The sequence below is a fragment of the Pocillopora verrucosa genome, chromosome 4 (genome assembly GCF_036669915.1).
Source record: "Pocillopora verrucosa isolate sample1 chromosome 4, ASM3666991v2, whole genome shotgun sequence".
Lineage (NCBI taxonomy): Eukaryota > Metazoa > Cnidaria > Anthozoa > Scleractinia > Pocilloporidae > Pocillopora > Pocillopora verrucosa.
The window spans coordinates 18708451-18730393 of NC_089315.1; the positions used below are offsets into that span (position 1 = coordinate 18708451).

Genomic DNA, 21943 nt, shown 5'->3' on the forward strand with positions numbered 1-21943 from the left:
AACACGGCAAACAAATGTAACATAGTTTGGTGTGCATTTTCGAGAACATTTTAAAACAAACATCAAAAGAAATTTCTTGCAGAAGATTTTGTTGCAATACTCAAAAGTGAAACTTTTTTATGGATAATGTTTATTGTGCATTTTATTGCAGACTTTGTCCTCTTTGCTCGAGCTAGAAGGGGGTCCTCCTGCTTAACCCCAAACAAAAAATCAGCTAATTTTTCTTCATTTCTAATATTTGTTATTTGAACTTAAAATTGCGAAAGCTTTGAGTTTCAAATATTTCCAAATTGTGCCCACAGACAAAAAAAGTATGAAGTCACAACTGTGTTCTAAAGTTACCAGTTGACCAATAAGAGTGCACGTACTATCTCGATTATTTCATAATAAAGATTTAATGCACGTAATTAAATTTGATTCGTAAGTAAGGCTTTATATACCCTAATAAGTATGTGCAAAGTGACTGATGTGTCCGGGAATCCCACCAGTAAGGAGAATAAGAGTAATATGGCCGGTAAACCCTTCTTGACGTGAGTTAATTCAACTGATGCGACCCACATTCCCGCCGGTACAACAGAGGATAGTCTTGACCTGTTAGAAGACCTCACTAGGAGATTAGTGAATACGACTGACAGGGAAAAAAATTTCTAACTTTTTGACAGAAAAGCCTCTTTTTTTTCATTTTAGTATATAGGAAGTATTTGAAAAATTAACTAATAAGGTAACTTGCATTAACAATACTTGCAGACCAGTGCTGATGACCATATTATGGTAGAAAATCCAAATGACCTAATAGAAGCAGCTGCGGAAATCAAAGGTGGGTTCAAATTTTCTAAACCATTTATTAAAGTTTCGCAAAGTTTCTAGGATTCTTTTTTTTTTTTTAAACTGTATAAATACCTTTGAAATTCATTCAACTGGTATAATACTTTCTAAAATATACGCCAGCTAATTTCTATAGACTTGTTTCTACTTTACATAAAATTATTATTCGTGATCATAAGAAAACATGTCACTTTATTAGTTTCTAACAGAGAACCTTTTCAGGATAAAATGGCATTGACGTTGAAGCTGGCTATGTTTAAAATCCAAGGAACTCGTTACATTAGAGACCCGTTGCAAAAAAATTAGAAAAATTTACTTTCCAATCTTAGAAGCAGTAAACTTGTTCAAGCTTCCAATGATTTGCCCTCGACAAAGGAATCTTTAGTAATCGCCCTCTATTTAGATAGCTCATTCTCTGGAGACTTCTGAGCGTGTGCAATGTAGTTTTTGGCGTAAATATTCATAATGTTTAACTGACTGGTATATTTTCCAACCTGCGTGGGGCTTATCTTGATAGAAATAAACAGCAGAGCAGTTACTGTTTACAACGAAAATAATTGGACCACAAATCTGTTCGTTGTTCGAAATGCCAGAAACTGGAGCGGATAGCTTGATTACTCCGCCATAGGCACAGCGATCCACGTTTAGGTAGTAATGGTGCTTTCCAGGCACTCCTGAAATTCACAAAAATCATTGACAGTTAATAACATTCAATTTGCGTTTCTACATCATGGTTGTCAACTCAAGTTTGAATGTATGCGCCGTAATAGCTGTAGTCACGTTTTTGGTACTCCTCAATGTTCTTATTTTGTCAAATAAAACCGTTTTGGCTTCTTACGGAAGCTCTCTAACAGACAAGGATTTAGGGTCTTCATCTAGTTTTCAACTTCAAGTTCCTCCGTCAAATATGAAAACTAATGGAGACCGAGCATTCTCTTTATGTCCCCCCAAGTTTTGGAACTGTCCTCCCAGTTATATTAAACGTTGCTCCAATGTTACTCATCTCTGAAAACTTATCTTTTTAAACGATATCTTATACCTTAAGTTATTTTAAGTTTCATTATTTTTTTAAAATCATAGTGAAGTGCTTTGGAACTTTTGTATAAAGCGTTACATAAATAATTTTATTATTGTTATTATAATTTTCCTACGTTTCCAGGGAATTCACTTTGACATGATTGTGCAAAGCCCCCCCCCCCCCCCCTAGTCGCTAGCATTAGGGTGGCGAGCCAGTCACAGAGGATGAATGATGTAGTAGCTTGTTAAGTGTGCTGCCTTTAATCAATTAAAAATTTTGAACTTAATTAAATTTGACATCACTGGGCTGGTTTCATTGGATTTACGTTCGACCCGTCTGATTTTTGTCCATATTTTCCATTGCTGCCAAACTTTTGGCTTTCCAGTATTTATTTCTGAGTTTTTCCTCAATTATAAACCATTTTTTTATCAGGTCAATTGAATCCAAGATCAGTTGCAATGGCCACTGCTTTAATTCTTGCACTCCCGAGATTGGAGAAATAATTGTTCCTCCCGGATGCGACATAGTCTTTCTGAATAATTTAGGAGAAGTTTTGTCTAATCGGGCTGACAACAGATACGCTCGCTACACTACTTGCGTGGTCTATTTATTAGATCATGATGATATAGATAATTTCGAAGAGTTGAGAGGACATCCTATGGGGAGACACTTATAAAAGCTCCTCTTGAGAGCACTGAGCAACAGAACAGCTAGCATAAAACCGCACACACAAACGTTGCTTCAGTCGGACAAGTGGCCTTAAGAACGTGTAAGATTGTTGTACTTACTCTTTGAATCCAATTCGGGAATGTCATCCAAATGCGGCTTCATTCTCTCTTTAAGTCTATCCCACGTAAATTCAAGGCCAATTGTTGTGCAACGCTGTAATAAAAAATTCAACGAACGTTTCAACAACATTTCTTTTAGGTCTATGGTAATGCAGATATAGTTACCTGAATTCGTTTTGTTTTTGCAGAGGAATTTTCCATAATAAAAACTCGGCGAAAAACTATTTGATTTAATGACAAAGCCTGTTTACGAATCTGAAAGACTCGCTGACTGGCTTATTGATTGAGTAACTGAGTGTATTTGACTGCCCTGTGACTAACTTGATGGATGACAGATGGACATACACTTTCATACGATTGATTTAACCCGTTTGAAATATATATAAGCCACATATATACCTGTGCCGTGTCACGTTCGGGAATAAATGTGAAATTGCATTTGGAATCTCCTAAGGAACCATGCTTGCATATCCAATATCGTAAAGCACTTCCCGGATATAAGAATTGGTACATCCAGAAAGCGGTTAACGCAAGCGCTAAAAAGGCCACACACAATCATGCGCCGCACTGTGGAAGGAAAAGAACAAATAAACAAAGTTTAAAAAAATTAGTAAAATAAGACATCCTCGCCTCATTGCTTGACCTGAACGGAGTTTTTAGTCTTCTGGAGTTTTTAGTCTGTTTACTACAAAGTTAACTGGTTAGTCAGTCGGTAAGTCAGTAAGTCAGTTGGTCCGAAAGTCGATCTGGCAGTCTGTCTGCCGATAAGTAAGTCAGTTGTCATTCAGTTTTCAGTCAGTGAGTCAGTTATTCGATCGTTTGTTCAGTCAGCCAGTTAATCGCATGGGCCAGCTGGCCTTGAAGCAGTCCACAGCCACTTGGTCAGTCAGTCAGTCAATCAAGTTAGTCAGGCATGTGGGACGTCTGTCTCCTGGTTTGTCTGAAAGTTTTTAAAAGGAGTGTGTCACTTAATGCAGGTAAAGAAATTAGCTTTCTTTTCTCATGATATAATGTTATACTGATGCCAATACAATTGGATCGCCGATGCGTTCTGATATAAAGAGGATCGGAACTGAAGTCGTAGACTTGAATCAGAGACCCTTTAAAAGTCGCCACATATATAAAGTTTCTTGTACTTACTTCGGCTCGCCTTTCTTCTTTCCTTTCGCAGCTTTGCAGCCACTTCCACGTCGAATCGATTATACATGTTTCCTATTTCTGATTTGATTTCTTTATCGCTTACTCCAAGAACCATGCACACAAAACTCTGAACCAAGTTAATGTCATTGAGCTTAGATGCTTCCTTTTCTTCCATTGACATCCCCAATAGAACACTGCCGCCACCCAAGATCACACACGGAGGCAAATGGGACTCTGGGATAGCAGTGCCAGGATGATCTGGGCTCACATTAGTATAAATTCGTTCTCCAGCCCGGACAGATCCCATACACTTTACTTTGATTATTCCAATTACGCAAATAACATCAGTGGGATCTATAACAGAAGAAACACACGAAGAAGGAAGAGAAAAACAAAATAAACAAAAAAAAACGTGATCTAATTTAAAAGGAACTTTTGGACTACAGTGACTTTGCATTTATTGAACATGATTTTAGCCTGACGTTTGGGTAACGCAGGCGAAAGTGGCATTTTTTGGGTGAAATATGCGCACAACGTTCCTGAGAGAACCCAAGCCACGATTAAAGTAACAGTAAAACAAAACAAACCGTTTTGACTCATGGCCGGAGTGGCCTCTAGGTAGGCTGACCGGCTGATGACTCCTGCCATGAAAGCTTGCTTTCCATTTTGGCTGTCTAAAAGCTGTACGCATGCTGTTCCATCGTCACTTTTGAAGAACCCAAGCACATCACCTTCCTCAAATTCTTTGTACAAATTAGGATCCTTCACCTTAAAGTGATATCCAATATCGGCTCTTCCTTCATTTACTGTCAAGTTGTCATATTTTAAACTTCCAATGTAAGCACTTTTCGCTTCCAAGTGTTCAATCACCCGAAGGTTTTGAAAGGAACTAGGAACTAAAGTCAATAACAAAGAGATTTTTTATATGATAGTTTAGGTTGAACTTATGTGCGCGCGTATTAGTTCAAAGGAATCTATAATTTCGACATTTCAGTTTTTCTAGATTTGAGGGTAGTATAATGGTAGCAAACAGTAGAACCTGTATTTGACGAACCTCTATATAACGAAGTCCTCGGCATAACGAACCATACTCTACAGCCACAGCCAAAGTTACAGTGAAATGTATGGGACAAAACCTCGATGTAACGAACCTCAAAATAACGAACCTCGATATAACGAAATCCTCGTTATAACGAACACAATCCAGAAGCCCAAACATGTAATATACCCCGATATGGCGAACAAATGTCAACACGTGAAAATTTTTGAAAAAGGATTTAAGAAACTAAACTAGTGAGCAGCACTCTGCGGACAGTAGTTGTAAAACTTCCTTATTCTACGACGCTTTTCGTCGACTTCTTCAGGGAGTTTTACAAGTTAACATGAAACTAAACCGTGGCCCCTTAATTTTTTTCTTACCTTGCTTAAAAATTTTTAAAATTTTTCACAACTTAGCCTGTTTTTGTTCGATTGTAAGTCCAGCCAAGCCTATATTGGTTGTGGCTTATAAATACAGGCGTCTGATTTAATTTTTTTCAAAAACATTTCTTCATATAGACATTAAAGCACAAATGTTATTTACAGTAATCGTTCCGTTCCCAAAAGGCTAAGTAGCGCAATGTCACACCACAAAGAAAAAAAAAAGAAAAAGGAAATCAAATCAAAAAAATCAAACTCACCTTTCTTTGGGGTTGAGCCTTCTGAAGTGGATTCCACTGAAGAGGAATCTGTTTAGTTTAAAAAGTGATGGGTATAAAGCATCTTTGTTTACTTATTTACTTTTTGCAATTTTTCGTATCACTTTGCTTTCAGTTTTGAATGAAACACGGAGATACACAGTTTGGTGGGTTTAAGAAAGTGAACTAAATACAAAATCAAATGTTAGGCAACTAAACGAGAAAGACCCCCCTTCTGTGAAGGATAAAAGGTATAGAAAGTACAAGTAAAGTTGAATAATGAACGGGAGAATGCATATTCTCCTAATTCTGCGAAACTAGCCATTTTTCCTTGAGATTTAAATTCTTCATCACGCCATGACTTGGTTCTTCTTTCTCACTTTTTTGCTTAAAGAGAGGATGAGAAGAAATGTCCCAAGTGAATTTTCTGTTCGTGCTTGTGGGATCGACTTAACAAAAAATGTCTACTTACTGTGTGTATTCCACTAACCTTCACTGGATTTCCTTTTCTTAGGTAAGCCAGTTTTAGGTTTACTTCTTAGAAGGAATGGTTTACTATAGAACTCTTGAGTCTCTCCAGACTGTGCGGGCAGCTCCACCAAAAGCTGAAAAACGTTTTTCTTCTTCATGTCTCCTTTTTCCAATTTATACAATGGAGGACTCCAGGGGTTCGGGCCATCGTATTTAGAATCCAGATCAACTGAGAATAATTGCTGTACAAATCATGTAATAAAAGCGTCAATATCATCCACTTCACTGTGTGTAATTGGCTCGTTTGTGTCATAGCAACTATGATGACCCAAAATCTAAGTGACGGATCTATATGTCTGCCTCTGGCCTTAATATCATTTCCAATGATCTGACTCATCGTCAGTAAAGCGGGTCGATAGATTCCGATGAAAACCTTGGTGGTTTCTAGTTTCCTATTGGGTTCTAACTATGTATGTTTTAACAAGTGTCTGGAGATGAGGGAAAATCGGGGACCAGACCAGAGCTTTCAGCACTCGTTCTTAGTGGTAAAGAAGGCTCCAAGGGCGAGAGCGCTGCCTGCCGTCTGCTGTCAAAAGCATTCGCCAGAAAATCGGTTCAAACAGAACATTTCACCTTTAAAACCATTCACAGATGGCAAGTGCACGCACAGACTGTACATGCAAACGGTGTTGTTGTTGTTTTTTTTAATAGAAGTATTACTGGAGAATTACTTGTAAAAACAGTGACCACGGGTTCACTTGTATCCCCATAGCTATCTACAATATCTAGTTGGATCCTTTTGCTTTTGTCGTGATTAATGAACTCCCTGAGTTAACTTCCCAATGAACTATGTATAAGTTGATTTGAGAAGAATTTATCTATGTGTGCATAACCTCATCTGAGACACAAGGGAATAATTTGCCACAGCTGCGCACTTAGACGCAATATGAGAATTTTTAACCCTTCCTCGCCAGGTGGACCTATGTAAACATAGAAAAGTCCTAAATTTCATTTGTGAAATAATTCTCAGTTACCCACGATCCTTACATATCACAATCATATTTCCATACAGACGCCTCAACAATTCTATGCACTCACAGCGTGCATAGATGAGTGTTTACTGCGTAAGTGTAGCAGTTATTTTGTGATACAAAATGTAAAAGCAACACCAATCATAATAGAAAAAGAGACAAAAGAAACATTTAAAACGAGTTGAATGATGAAATTTAACTTACCCTTGCGCCTTTATGTCCCTCAAACTTAACTGGCAAACTTACTGGTCCATTCCTGTCGTCGCAAAGTTCAGCAGCTTGTTTTTCACGCATTACCCAAACACGTATAGAGGTGATGTCGAGGATTTTCACGGGAGACCAAGCCTCCAATTGGATGACACCATCTTCCACGCGCTGTCTTGCTCTTCCTCCTTTTCGTGATTCTATTTTATCAAACACGTCCTTTTTTTCCAGAGTGACGAAGCGAACGTCTGGTTTGTCTTGGAAAACCTCGCTTTCAGTGGAATTGAAAAACTCTGCTACCGTTTCAGCGACTGTGAATGAGAAAACAGTAGTTTTATGTTAGGTAATTTTAGGGCAGTCCTTTAGTGCACATATGCCACGAACTATTGGTAATAACAACATCATTTCATTTTGTGGCTCTGTCAATAGGATCAAGTTATGAATGCTGCGAACATAAATTTCCTTTGTCCCTATTTACCGTGTGTAAATGATACGGTTCAACATAATTTTTTATCTCTGGAATTACCTTTTAGGGTACAACACGGCCTATTTGTGAACATGAGAGCGCACCTATACCCTTCAGAGGTCTTCACTGACTGCACCTGATCCTAAACTGAGTTGAATTGATTCTCACATTTTTCATCATCAGGCCCCGATCACTTGAACAGATGACAGAGGGAAATTTACAATATGTATGTTAGTTTACTGTTATAATTAGTTTCGTTTACTCATACATGTTCAATTCAGTCGTTGAAATATGATCAAGAAATCGCACCAATCAGATGAAATGAACGAAAAAAATTGATATGAGAAGAAAGAGCGCAAATCATCCCTTAAAATGAAATACTAATCCCACCATATTTTTTAGACGGGCAGTCTGCACAAAAGATTGGTAAAAAACAGGAAAGCACATTTGTTTAAAATATTCTACAGACTAATTCGGATCAATTCATAGGATTTGTTATTCATTCATCTAGATTGCTGAAATGCTCACGGTTTTACACAAATTCGAAAACAGTGAATTGGATATTATGGTTGAGAATGCATCGTTGAATCATTGAACAGGAGAATCTTGTTCAGGAGAAGTTAGGGGTCTGTATTCCTTTTGTAGTTTGCTGAGACAAGAGAATTCGAACCTGAATTTTCAAAAACAAGAGGAATAAAGAATGACAAGCAATCACTTTCGTAATTTTCAAATTTTGTAATCTGTTTCATGTGCAATGTTTTAAAACAACGACTGGTAATAATCAATCAATCCCCCAAATGTACCACACAAAGGCGCGATTCATGCGGAAATCAGTTGTCCACCAATATCCGAGCGTAATTAACTGTCTGCCCTACGATTAGGAAATAAATCTTGTTCTGGCTTTTACACAAAGTGATAAGATTATAATAAGTCCAAAATACATTGAGCAACTAAAACGTGACGGTAACGCAAACATTCAGACTGAATTAGTCGTCTTTCTAAAGGGAGCTGGTACTGAATCATTAATCTTCGTTTCCACAATAAACAAAGATAGGTTCAAGTATAGGCCTCATGCATCATACATTGAACCTGAGTAAGCTGTTGTTTTCAATTCACTGGCAACTTAAAACAAGCGTTAACACACAAAAGTTCTTACTTTGCATTTATTGATATCTGAGTAAGCGAAGATCACGTTTGAGGCGCAAAAGCACCGAACACTTTTTCCCTGAAACGGAAAAAGGTGCGAAAATCGCACCTATTGTTTTGCCTTCAACAGCGAGGTTTATTTGCTTCAATAGACCAAAAAACAAAAACGCGAGCCTGACAATAGTCTAAGAAAACCAAAACCAACCCGCCTTTCTACACACTCTCAACATCGATATTTTTTTAATATAACCAGAATTTGTGGCATTGAAGTCGATAGTGAGTTCCTCATTGACAACGCAATAATGTCGGTTGGTATTTTGTTCGCTTTTTCTTTTGGCTTGCTGTATGGAGCCTTCCAAACAAAAGTCCCAACAAAAAAATGTGCCAGAGTGTGCTGCCGGCCAACTACGCAACACCCGTCATTGACCAAGCGAAAATGAAACTCTATAAATTTAAACCGCTAATCGTCATAAACTGCTCACCCCTGACGCTACTGTTTATATTCCTATCTCATCTTCCATACTGCATCAGCCAATCTGCCGCTCAAGTCCTTTTACCTTGCCTTTCTGTCTGCGTTTGCTGTTTCTGCGCACTTCAAGCGGAAAAAGTGAAATCAGTCAAACGTAAAAAGGTGCGAAAATAACACCTTTTTGTTTTCTTGGCTTGAATACTCTTTTATACTCATCGCGCTAATGGTTGAACATTGACAATGCGAGAAGAAATTTTCAGCAGAATACAATTTAGACTTCTGCGATCAGTCCTTAAGGCCTGCCTGCGTAAACGGGCCTTAATGAAGACAAATATTGAGCGAACACAGCTTAACTGCGTCCTGTCCTGGCTTATAAGCTCTAGACCGCATTTTCAATCACTCCAAGCTACTCGCGGCCCCTTGCCGTGAAAACATGAACTGAAAACAAACTATTATGTCACAAGCGGCTGAATTCCAATTTATTTTATACTGACGGCTTATCTTGCCTCTGAAGAAGTCAGAGGAAGTTACTTCAAGAGAAAATACATTAACGGTCCGCTCGTTTCAAACACTGTATGACAATCGTTACCCTGGACAATTACTGACTAACCCCCTGTTAGTCTGTTCAAATTTTCCCAAGTAGACTACCGCTGGGGAAAAATGTCATCGCCGACAATTTGCCGAATGAATCCGAATCAAGCAGAGTAAAAGCTCGTGATACTAAATAGAAAAGTCCCTTAGGATGGATAACAAAAGGCCAATTGTATTAAAAAATCCCAACCATAACAATAAGCAAAGTTTGATATGTAAAATTGTCTAGCTTTCATGCGCGGACGGTGGAACGCCACAAGCTACTATTAGGTACTAAGGAAGTATTGTTTTCCAACAGTGTGATCGTATTGGCAAACAATAAGACCACTTACTAAACTGATCGTCGTGTCCACCGGGTAGGAGAGGCTGTGTCAGTTCTTCCAAGTCTTGTCTTGTGTTACCGTCCATGGTTGTCTAAGAGCCTTTTGCCTTTTTTCTTCCTTTTATTCGACAAAAATGAAAAATTTGCACCTCCCCTGTTAACTGTTAATCGACTGCCCTTACCAAACAGGAATCTTAACAACCCGAAAGTCTCAGATGTAGTGACGAACTATGTCTTTGAGCTAAATTCGGGTTTCCCCTTCTGCTCGGAAACGAGGCTTTTAACTTCCTGTTTTGTTGCTTTGGATACGCTGACCTTGATATCATGATAGCCATATGACAAATTGTAACGCTAAACCTGGCTATTCTTAGTCAAGGATTGCCTATTAACTTTCATAGATGCCATTGGAAGACATTTGTGGTAAGCTAGAGCTCATTCTCAGTTAGAAGAGACGGCATATCAAGGTCGAGAACACTTGCGGGCGTGACTGAACAATAGCTCATTATATTGCAAGTCACGCGTCAGAAATGTGGAGAAACTGGACTTGGTTCGCATACTCCCGAGGAGGCATGATTTACTTTGTTTGACACTCTCCTTTAAGGAAAATTGCAATTAATTTTTTCCCCTCTTTCTTTCATAGTTCCCAGCTGCCTTCGATTAGGGATATGAACTTAGGCCACAGTCCATTACCACTACGGCAATGGACTCCTACCAGAATCAAATAACTGTGGTGAGGGGTTGACAAATATGGGCCACCAAAATTGATCATTATGGCGTCCAGTGCCAAATTCAAAGATCCTCAGAAGGCGTAAGTCAAGTGAGTAACAACAATTAAATCTTATGTATATTTAGGTTTTTCCTTCTGCCTAGAATCGGGCTCGCGGCATGTCAAGCATCAGGAATGCAAAGAAAATTGATTAGGTTCGAATACTTACGGGAAACCATGATTTCCTTGATATCAGCCTGTTCCAGGCTTTCAGTAAGTAAAACAAAGTGCGATAGTAAACAGCACTTTACTATTAGAGGAGTGAAAAAACGAGACAAGTTTATGGTCGGGTCGTGAAACATCCCTCGATTTACCGCCACTCACTATTGTACCTCGTTCTACGTCGGTAACAGGCTACCTTTATATTACCCTAGATAAAATTGGTGTTGTTTTGTTAGTTTGTCATGCTTCATTGCTGTCTCCGGTTAGGGATAAAGATAAAGCTAGAAGAAAATATAGGGACATTATTAAAAAAGCCAATTAATTGTGGATTAAAACAGTAATTAGGGGCACCAAAATAGATTATTATGCTGCCTTAGCGTCACCTTTAAAGTGTTGCCAAACGCCAAAGATATTTAGAAAATTATGACAAAAAAAAGAATGACTAAGCTGAAAACCTGTATTTCCAAAGTTAAATTTTATTGGTTTACACACTCGAAATTAACGGAATGATCAAGGGATATAGATGAACACAATTATACATTATTCCAGTTTTAACTGAACAAAACTGGCAGGTCGTCTGAAAAAAAAAATAGGGAAGTGGTTGTTGATACGAAGAATGAAATATCCTCACGGGGTGTGATTTTTTTTATCTTTTAAATATCAAAGATATTAAACATATGCTTAGCATATGAGTAAATAAGTGTTGACAAATTTTTGCCTACGAAAATTTAAAAGCAAGAAGCATGAATATTCAGGCACCTATACTTATCTACATCTTACATCACAACTTTAATCGAATTACTACCCAATGCCATGGTGATTTGAACTTTGGTTTGGCTTTTATCAACTAGATATACAGCTCAAGACCCCTTCCAAAACGCTTTGACCATTTCATGCTGAAGGGATGTCGTTTTGTTGTTTGTGAGGCCTCCAACATAAACTTTGATGAAAAGTAGCAATGCTCACGAAAACCTCAATGGCTAACCGAAGAAAGATGAAAAAAACCTTCAAGTGAAAATAAGCTCCTGAACAAGAATATTTTTCCATGGAAATTTTCGAATGGCTTGCACAGTAAATAATATATGGAATATAAAGGTCAATCAGATTTAGCTCCAATCCCAAAGGAGAGGTATGCCTCATAAATACTTTAGTTCTTATCTCCATTTTATAAATGTACCATAAAAAGATTACCACGTAGCGCGTTGAGGTTCCAAAGAGTAATCTAAGCGTTTAAATGTCGTTTTTTAATGTGATAAAAAATTTTATATCTATCTATGGACGATAGAATTTTGGAAAGAAGTCAGTTTCTGGCTACCAAAACACGCAGAACTACAACAAGCCAACCACAACTAACTGCTTGTCTGGTTGTCCCGAATCGAATGGAATTTTAAAATGCAGTCTACGTCTTGATTATTTTCATAGCTACTTATAACCAGCAGAGAGGAAAACAAATGTTCTCCAGAATATCTCTTCTCATTTAGAGGAGTCACGTCACGGTCTGTTAATCTTTTAAAATTTACCCTTAATATTTACAAATTGCACATCTACAAAATCCACATCAATCGTCTCCATCCTCAACTATTTTCGTTCTTTTTTAGTTTCCATGTTCGTTAGTTCTAGAGACCTTTACATCTGAGCGTCGAAAATCATACGGGATTAATTTGGTTTTGCTTTACTTCGCTGATTGATCTAGAAAACTCGCGGCAACAAATCATCCAATCAGATGCAGAGCTAAAACAAATCCTAACTTGGTCACACGCGTTTTCCCGCGCTTTAAGAAGGTTGCCTGTTGTTGCTTTGAGTTCTATTGGTTGATGATGGTGTTAACCTTCGTTCTGATTGGTAGTTGTGATTACTTTGGTGTTGGATTTTCGAACCTCAATTGAAAACTGCTCTAGTTAACCCGAAATTCATTTTGTGGTTTTGTGAAATTGAAGGTATTTTGCTCCTTACACGTTCAAATCATGACCTCAACTTCGTGTCTCTCTTATATTTTAAATTCCTCTGCAGGTATACATTTAAGATAATCTCGCAAATCTTTGTTTTGTACCGACGTATAATTATTCCAGCCATCGTTAGGCTTATCCTGGTAGTAATAAACAATGGAGCAGTTAAAATTTATGGCAAAAATAATCGGCCCGCAAATCTGTTTGTTGTTAGAAATTCCCTGGACTTGAGCAGACAGCTTGTTCGCTCCACCATAAGCGCATCGATCCCAGTTTAGATAGTAATGGTGCTCACCAGGTACCGCTGAAATCAAATTCATAAATCAAATGAAGTACTTATCATATGAAAAGGTTGAATTAATGGTAAAAGACAATTTGGTATTAAAAACAGAGTTGATAATGTAAATTGGCCACCGCAAATGATTTCCAAGGCTAACATTTCGAGTGATGATCTTCCTTCAGAGCGACACGCTCGAAACATCAGCTGTAAACCTTTGCAAGGGCCAATCAATGTTATCAACTCAGTTGATAAAACCAAATTATTTTGTAATATCGCAACAAACCCAGAACCACAGTTTCTTTCGAAACATATTCCTTCTATTCAAAGGCTTGCAACTTTCAGACATCCCCGTAGAAATATTCATTGTTTAAAAAATACCTCCCTCGTCGCCGTGAGCGGTTTGATCCATCACCATTTCTGCATGACACTTTGTACACAGAAAAAAACAATTCAAGGAATTTAAACTCAGCTAACTTGACTAATACTTACCAAACTGCCTTGGAAAATTCTCTTTCTATCAAATCTGTTCTATTTTCCTTATCCTAAGTTGACTCAAGCCAGGCATTACACGGGTGTTGTTACAGATGGGCTTACCTGTAGAATTTAGCGGAGGAATACCGTCCAAATGCGGCGACATTTTTTGTTCAAGTCCATCCCAAGTGAATTCAATACCACGGGCATCACAACGCTGCAATTGCAGTTGGATATATTACTTGGAATGTAATCCAGAATTGTTTCAGTTTTGCTTCACCATTTACTGTGATTGGTCTACAGTATTCCTAAAACCACTTTTAACCAATGTCATGCCGATATTTAACCGATTGCGACTGGCTCGATCACGTTTTAATTGACTACTCATACCACTCCAATCTAATTGCGCATTTTACAAAGCGTATCGTGGTTTCCGTGGTATAAAACAACTAGCACGGTGAGCTATCCCGAGCATTTCGTTAGTCCACCGCAGTATCATACCCAGACCTTTTCAGTTCAGAGCATCCACTTTACAGATTACAGAGTCTGTTACAAGGTTCATCTTAGACTGAACGGACCATGAAAAGTTACCTCCATATTTTATTTTTTTGAGCCATTCTGTTTTAATTGAAATAGTTACTTGCATGTAATGTAAATTGGCCACCGTAAAAAAGTTCTAAAGCTGATGTTTAACTTAAGCTTTACGCCACATCGAAGAGTCGAAGGGCTAACTTTCGCTTTAGAAACTTCTTACGCTGGCCACATTATCGACTCAGTTGACAAAACCCCGCAATAATCGACGCAGTACCATACTTTCTTCATAAACTTACCTTCTTTAATCAATACGTAGATCATTTACTTACGTACCTGATGTATTTGGGACGTGGGAATATATCTAAATGAAGCCCTGTGACCTGGAATGGATCCCTGTTTGCATATCCAGTATCGTAATGCACTTCCCGGATACAAGTACTCGTACATAAAAACAGCAACCAAAATGAGCAGAATGACGAAGCCCCACCCCATCACGCACATCACTGAGTAAGAGAAATATAAAATCACGCTTAAAAAGCTAGATAGGAAGACGATTCAACAAAATCAGTCGATTAGCCAAAGGATCAACATTAAAAGCAAGCAAGACATTGATCGAGCAATTAATCGATCGATGGTTTAATCAGTTAGTTATGCTTGTATGTGTATGTTTGAAGCCTCAGATGATCACTTCCCCGATGAAGCTTTTCAGGGCCAATACGAACAAATTGAAACATTAATACTAAACTAATAATAAATGTTTAAAAGCCCCTTTTGGTCGGAGGAAAACCAATTGGCTATACATCAAGTGCAGCCAAGGAGTTGAACTTGGGGCAACTGAAAACGAATCTATTGATAAACAGAGCGAAGGGCTTAAACCCGGGACTACCAGATTACAAGTCCAGCGTCCTAACCACTCGGCCACACTGTTTCATGTAAGGAGGTCTCTACAGAAAAAAAGGAAAATATTACTTACGTCTTCTAGTCTTCTTCCTCTCTCTTCGCAGTCTAATAGCCAAGTCCATCTCAAAGTGGTGGTACATGCTTTCTATTTCCGATGCAATTTCTTTATCACACACTCCCAGCACTATGCACACAAAGCACTGAACCAAATGTACATCATCCAGCTTGGAGGCTTTCTTTTCTTCCATTGCCATGCCAAGTAATGTACTTGTTTTGCCGAGGAGCACACTGGGAGGCAGATGGGACTCTGGGATGGCTGTTCCAGGATTGTCCAAGTCCACAGAAGCGTAAATTCGTTCTCCCGCCCGGACAGAACCCACACACTTCACTTTGATGACTCCGATAACGCAAACAACATCAGTGGGATCTAAGAAGGAAAATTACCTCCAGTAAATTCCCTACCAATTTTGGCAAGCTAGTCATATACATAGCTAGTTAAAAAAAACTCACAGCTCACAACTATAGCATCCAACGTGATTGCAACCCTGCATAAAAAATTCAGATCGGTTTTAATAAATATGAAATTCTGCTACATGCACTTTTGTTGCCCTTTAAACTTTACTGGATTGTAATGTGGAAATAACAAGATTAGTTAGGAACAAACCGTCTTCACTAATAGAAGGTGTGGCTTCAAGGTACGCTGATCGGCTTACGACGCCCGCCATGACGGCATCTTTTCCATTTTTGTTGTTCAGCAGCTGTATGGATGCTCTCCCATCGTCACCTTTAAAGAAGCCGACCACATCTCCTTCTTCAAAGTCTTCACACAGGTCAGGATCTTTTAGTTTGAAGTGATATCCAATGTCGGCCTTCCTCGCACCTGCATTAGAGACTACAAACGACAGGTGTTCGATGTGCGCACGCTTGGCTTCCAAGTGGTCAATTACTCGTAGATTTTGAAACTCGACCGATCCTCCTGAAGAAGGCAACGAAAAGATGCTCAGATATTAAATATAGCAACATTTTCCAAACAACAATGTCTTGATGGCTCGATGAGCAAGGGAACATTGTGCAATCCAATATCTGCTTGACGCTGATGAGACGGGTTCTGAAGGCCTAAGAGCAATTTCAATGGAATGTCGAAAGTAATGCGGGATTGCTTTGTATTTTCTTCACTTCGCTCTGTGATTGGTACCAAAGACTTGTGCCTCGCTCTCGACCAATCAGACGCAAAACTAAAACCAGTCTTGACTTGGTCGCGTGCTTTTTACCGCGCTTTAGGCAGTTTGGTCGTTCGTACTATGAGTTCGCATTGCCTCTTGAAGGAATTTACTTTTATTCTTCTTGGTAGTTGTGATTTCTTTGGTTTCGGTTTTACGACACTCAACGGAAAATACTTTACTTCGTATCTATTTTCTTTTACGTTCGAATTGAAGCCAGATGAGCACTGCAAACTTTGTAACAGCGTAGTAATGAATCAAAAAATTTCATGGATTGAGGTGCAGGGAGATTTCAACTCTTGAAATAAATGTTTGGCTCAGTGAACTCAATTTACTCAGTTACCATGTTGAGTGCCCTTGAGTTGATAAAAACTTTTATTTTCAAACAGTGTTTTACTGATTGTGCGTTTGCGCGAAGGGAAACCCTGCTTCGTGCCCATAAGCTTCACGTCCGAAGAGACAGGGCGGGGCTGGGGGAGGGGATTATTCACAACAACTTACTTACCTGTCATGCTAACAGAACTGTCTGGACTGAAATGAACAGGTGAGTCTGCAAATTTAAAAATGTAAAAGGGAAACAATTGTAGCTGGTGGATATTATCAAAAAAAATTGGCTGACAATTATAATAACTATGTACAGTGACCTTACACCCTTGTTTTGATGAAAATGACATATCTTGCGCCGCTCCTATTTTAAACTTAATTGGCGAGACAGTGATGAATAGTAGTTATATGAAGGCATTTAAAATTCTTTCTATCCACCTATCTTCATCAATCATACATAGTTTTCTTCCACTTTTTAACTTGGCGGATCCATCGTAAAAAGTCGCCGGCCCACCGCGCGAGCAGAGAATGATTATTCATTCATGTAAACTTAAGCTTTTATAACTAACTTTCTCTAACTTCTCCGTTAATGAAGAGAGGTTTGACCACTAACCTTCTCCTTCTTCTTCTTCTCCTGTGCTGTCTGTTTAAATAAAGATACCAAAAATAAGTGGAGTGAAGCCTAGGTCATAACGTTTATTAGGTACTGCAAGTAAATTTAATTGGGTGAAAACATAAAACGAAGTATCAAAAGTTATACTTGCTGACGGTGTTCCTTGATTTTATCATGTTTTAGGGAAAACAGATATATTGAGAGAAATAGAACTGTTATTAAAGCTTCCCCTTCCTACTTTTACTCAACTGCCTTCCTTGAAATCAAGTTTTGTTCTGCCCTTTTTGATCATACAAGTATACCCTGATCAAACCACTCCCTCTAGAAAAGACTCATTGTAAAACCCTATTTTGCTTAGTGCACAATATTTCTTTTATCCAAAATTGCTTGGAAGCTATTTTACAACTGCTTCAAAAGTTTTGCCGTTTTGAGTATAGTTTCCTTGCTTACGAGGAGCATTTGCATGTTTCTTTGCTTAACGCACATGAATGGGTGGGTAGTTTGGCAAACACTTGTCAAGTCTTCAATATTCAAAAATAAATACAAACAACAGCTTCGAAAGTTATCACAACCAACGACTTGAGACTATCGTCTGGCATACATTTTCAAATTCTTAAGTAAACCAAAATATACCACACAACTTTTTATTTACTAACATTGGAGGAAACAAAATAATTAACGAAATCTCAGGCTACCTGGAACGATTCTCGGCCTTTTCATCCCAGGCTTTGCCTTGCTGGGATTATTTCTGGGCCTGCTCCTGATCAAGAATGGCTTACTATAAAAAGACTGTGACTCTTCTCCCGCTCCATTGTGAAAAGACAGCTCAACTATTAGTTGAAAAAGATTCCTCTTGTCCATCTCTACTTTGGCCAGTTCGTACACTGGTGCAATGGGGCCATCGTAAACTGAGTCCAGGTTCACTGAGAAGAATTGCTACACCAAGGAGAAAGGTTTTGTGTGGATCGTGAGATTTGCCTTTGTTCTGTTCATGTCGATTTATAACATTGTTTCGAGACCTTCCTTAAATCTCTATGGGTACTACATAAACTAACGAAGAAAAATACCTTTTCTATATTGTGTTGTCCATATGTAACTTGAAGTTCCACCGGTCCGTTTTTGTCTTTGTGGAGTTGCGCGGCGTTTGGCTCTCGAAATACCCATGTTCTAATGCTTAGGATCTGACCCACCGGAGAAATTGCCTCCATCTGGATGACTCCATCGTGAACGCGCTGTTTCGCTACGTTTCCACTTCGTGATTGCACTTTGTCAAACACCGGTTTGTTTTCCAAGGTTATGAACCGAACTTCTGCCCCGCCGCGAAAATCATCGCTTCCAGTGGAGCCAATAAACACTGGTAAAGCATCTAAAGATATCACCAATAATAATTTGTTAAAGAGGATTTTAGGGATGAGTATTATCGTTGACTTAATTTATCATGTTCTACAGGATGGAAAAAAAAAAGCACCGTGTCGTAAAAAAGCAAGAGATGACTCTTGAAAAAGTCATGGGGGAGGAGTGGGTTAGCTTGAAAGCAGTCCAGCATGGGATAAGTGCAAGTGTAAATAACTTTATGCATCACATAATCACCATGTATCACTGATTCCAAAGAACCATCCATGAGACTTATATTTAAATTTAAAAGAATGTGTTCTTCCAGAACTAGATTTTGACAAGGTTCTCGTGTCGCTCGCGTCATTAGGCAATTTTTAGGTGATGACGGTGTCTTCAGAGTTATATATCAGCAACGTAAATACAATCTTGCTGTGCTATCATTGATATCCTTTGACCATGAATAAATCATTTGCAAAAGATTCACTATTTACACCACTTTGCTTCCCTTTTTTATTCTTGCTATTGCTAACATTCAGCAATTTGTAACTTTGCATGGTGCCTTGGGGTTAAATTGGCTATTCTGACCTACACACAGCCTACTTGGGGGTATTTCTTTCTATTACTTCTGAAGAACATTAATGCCATAATTTGTCAACTGTTACTGCCGATACTTAATCAATACGTTTGATTTGAGGCTAAACACGGAGTTAAAATAATGGATGGGTTACTTGAAAGACAAATCCGAGCCGGTAGTCGTAATTATGATAGTGATAGCCAGCGTTATTTTGTGCGAGATTGTTTCTGAAATAGAAATTTAGTCATTCAAGCAACTGGCGTTGAACAATTGTGTTGAATATTATGACGTTCATATCGTCTCCTGATGATATGAGTTTTCGTTGTGATATTTTTGAAATCGGCTTTTCTGCGTGTGGATTTGATGTTCCAGATTAAACCGGTAAACACTTCAAATCCCCAAATTCAAACTTATCGTAATAGAAAAATCATTTCCGTAATAATAGAGTGCATATTCTAATTGGCTTTGATTGACTGTCATGAAATCTTTTAAGTCAAAGCAAACATGAATATATCAACGGAGAAAGGACAGTCTGAAAAGTTAACATTAACAGCAGTTTAATATTAATTTTGTTGGGTTGGAATGACCCCTCGCAAGAATTGTTTACGTGCTAGGATAAACTTCCTCGGTGCCTATTCTATGTTAAACCATTTAGTGATTTTCACATTCAGACATTTGACATTTTAAGGCAACTCAAAAGAAAAAGAACTCTACAAAAAAAGGAAAAAACCGCTCTTCTCCTTCAGTATTATGTTGAGAAATTAAATGAAATTTTTGTCACAATACCTTGGCTCAAATGATAGAGCTTTACATGATCTTTTGCATTTGTTTGCTCTGTTTGATTCACTTCAAAAGAAAGTCTCAAATTAAAGTTGATAGATAACACATTTAGGAGAAGATAGAGAGAACTCGTCGATCGCGATTTGGAGGTTTATTTCGAGGTTGCCGAACAATACCTTCTCTACGAGGAAGCTTCTGGTATCTCGAGCTTACTGCCATGATGATTCCACCTAATACAACTGAAGACTAAACCAGCACTGAATATAGAAATGTAAAGAAAAATGAAAATGATCAAAAAGAAACCAAAAAATTATTCAAAGCCATCTGTTTGTTTCCGTAAAAGCTGGTAGCCTCGTCAGTTATGGCAGACCTTGGATAATTGGATCATCTCTACCAAATATGGTTGGAAACAGCAAAATCTTTACGGAACTCTTTCCCTTTCCCAAGTTGTGAAAACATGCCAATACAGTCCTGCGAAAAATGTTACTGATACTGTTATCTACGTTTCTCTTTTAGATTTTTCTAGGGTCCTTTCCGTTTCTTTCCGCAACAACTATATTCCCAGGAGCATGAAGGGGACATAATTGATTTTGTGCACAAAGGGCTTTTTGACTTCAAGGTTTCGAAACCGTAGTCAAGCAAGAAACTCAGTTAATTCACAGCACAAATATAAAATCAAAGAACAAATGCCGGTGTCAAAGCTTCATGATTACTTATTAGGCTTTACTATTAACCTTTAGCACAGAAGGTAACGATGTTTCCGTGATGGTCAGAAATCTAAACATGGCAGTCAAAAATAGACCCCACCGTTCACATTCCTTCATGTATGAACTGTCAATACTCTTCTACATTTTCGCTGAAGCCGAAACGATGTGGAAAAATATACACCATTTATCGCTCATTTCGATCAAACAGTGAGGAATTAGATGAACAAAAATACGTGTAAGGCAAGAACGTTCTTGTTAAAGGAGTAATGCAGTGCCCTCGACTGTTTTTAATATTATCCAAGTATGTTAAGTATGATGTCAATACGACAGAAATATACAAAGAAACGCAACTTCATCGGCCGAAACTGAAATTAAAAAAGTTCCCGATGAAAAAGAATTCATTCTTGTTCGATCCCACGATTGATGGCTGATTGTTTGGCGCAGCTCGTTTATCATTAACGCAACGAGAAAACAACTCGCCAAGCTTACAATTACATTATTTACCACACTTAAACTATTTGAATATTCAGATTAAATAGTGGCTTGTTGAAGAAAAAAAATAAGGTGACTGAACACGCAAAGGGTTAAGACCACAAATAATGAAGTTATTTTACCGTAAGGATCTTCGTCGCTAGACAGCAATGGCTGTGTCAGCTCTTCATCAGCTTGTTTCTGACGGTCAGCCATCTTTCCCGGCTGAACGACGTTGTTTTCTTTCCACTGACAATGGAATCGGCTTTATGAGTTTACAGCATCGGTAGACAACAATACGTTGAGTGTCCTTTTCCAAACACGCCACAAGCTTGGCTAAAACAGTTGTGTGGGTTTTGCGCGGTGAAAAAAGAATCTAGGATGATGGAATGTTAATAACTAACTATTTCGTTTGGTGAGCTGATTTTGACACTCTGTTGAGATATAGTGGGGCTTTCCCTTTATCATTCTCAGAAACGAGGCTACAAACTTCCTGTTTACTCATGGACATGCGCCCTAAAAAAAAAGCATGATCTTAAAGATTGGAAAGCGAAAACCTGTGTGTATTTCCAGAGCGAAGAAACAATGTTATATTTCATGTAAATCTGTTGCCTCTTTGAATTTAAATAGTCGTCAATAGGCAAAGAGCAAAATTCGTGGTTAAGTCCAATACTGACTTTGTCACGTAATTCTTTTGTTGCGTGACACTATAA

The 21943-nt window shown here is 38.3% G+C and overlaps 2 protein-coding genes across 2 annotated transcripts; both read right to left on the minus strand.

The window, feature by feature from the left end:
* Positions 1-168: 168 nt before the first annotated feature.
* LOC131778103 (uncharacterized) lies at positions 169-10573 on the minus strand. The gene is made up of 9 exons (XM_059094487.2): positions 10158-10573; positions 7154-7464; positions 5938-6160; positions 5451-5498; positions 4359-4667; positions 3772-4125; positions 3031-3198; positions 2632-2725; positions 169-1499 (listed from the first exon to the last, which is right to left on the minus strand). The coding sequence occupies exons 1-7, from the start codon at positions 10231-10233 to the stop codon at positions 3041-3043; spliced, it is 1479 nt and encodes a 492-aa protein (XP_058950470.2). The 5' UTR covers positions 10234-10573; the 3' UTR covers positions 169-1499; positions 2632-2725; positions 3031-3040.
* A 962-nt stretch (positions 10574-11535) lies between these two features.
* LOC131778121 (uncharacterized) lies at positions 11536-21695 on the minus strand. The gene is made up of 10 exons (XM_059094504.2): positions 21374-21695; positions 18431-18729; positions 18059-18299; positions 17364-17393; positions 16932-16976; positions 15871-16182; positions 15280-15633; positions 14640-14809; positions 13896-13989; positions 11536-13325 (listed from the first exon to the last, which is right to left on the minus strand). Exons 1-10 carry the CDS (start codon positions 21444-21446, stop codon positions 13063-13065), a joined length of 1881 nt encoding a protein of 626 aa, XP_058950487.2. The 5' UTR covers positions 21447-21695; the 3' UTR covers positions 11536-13062.
* Between the last annotated feature and the right edge of the window lie 248 nt (positions 21696-21943).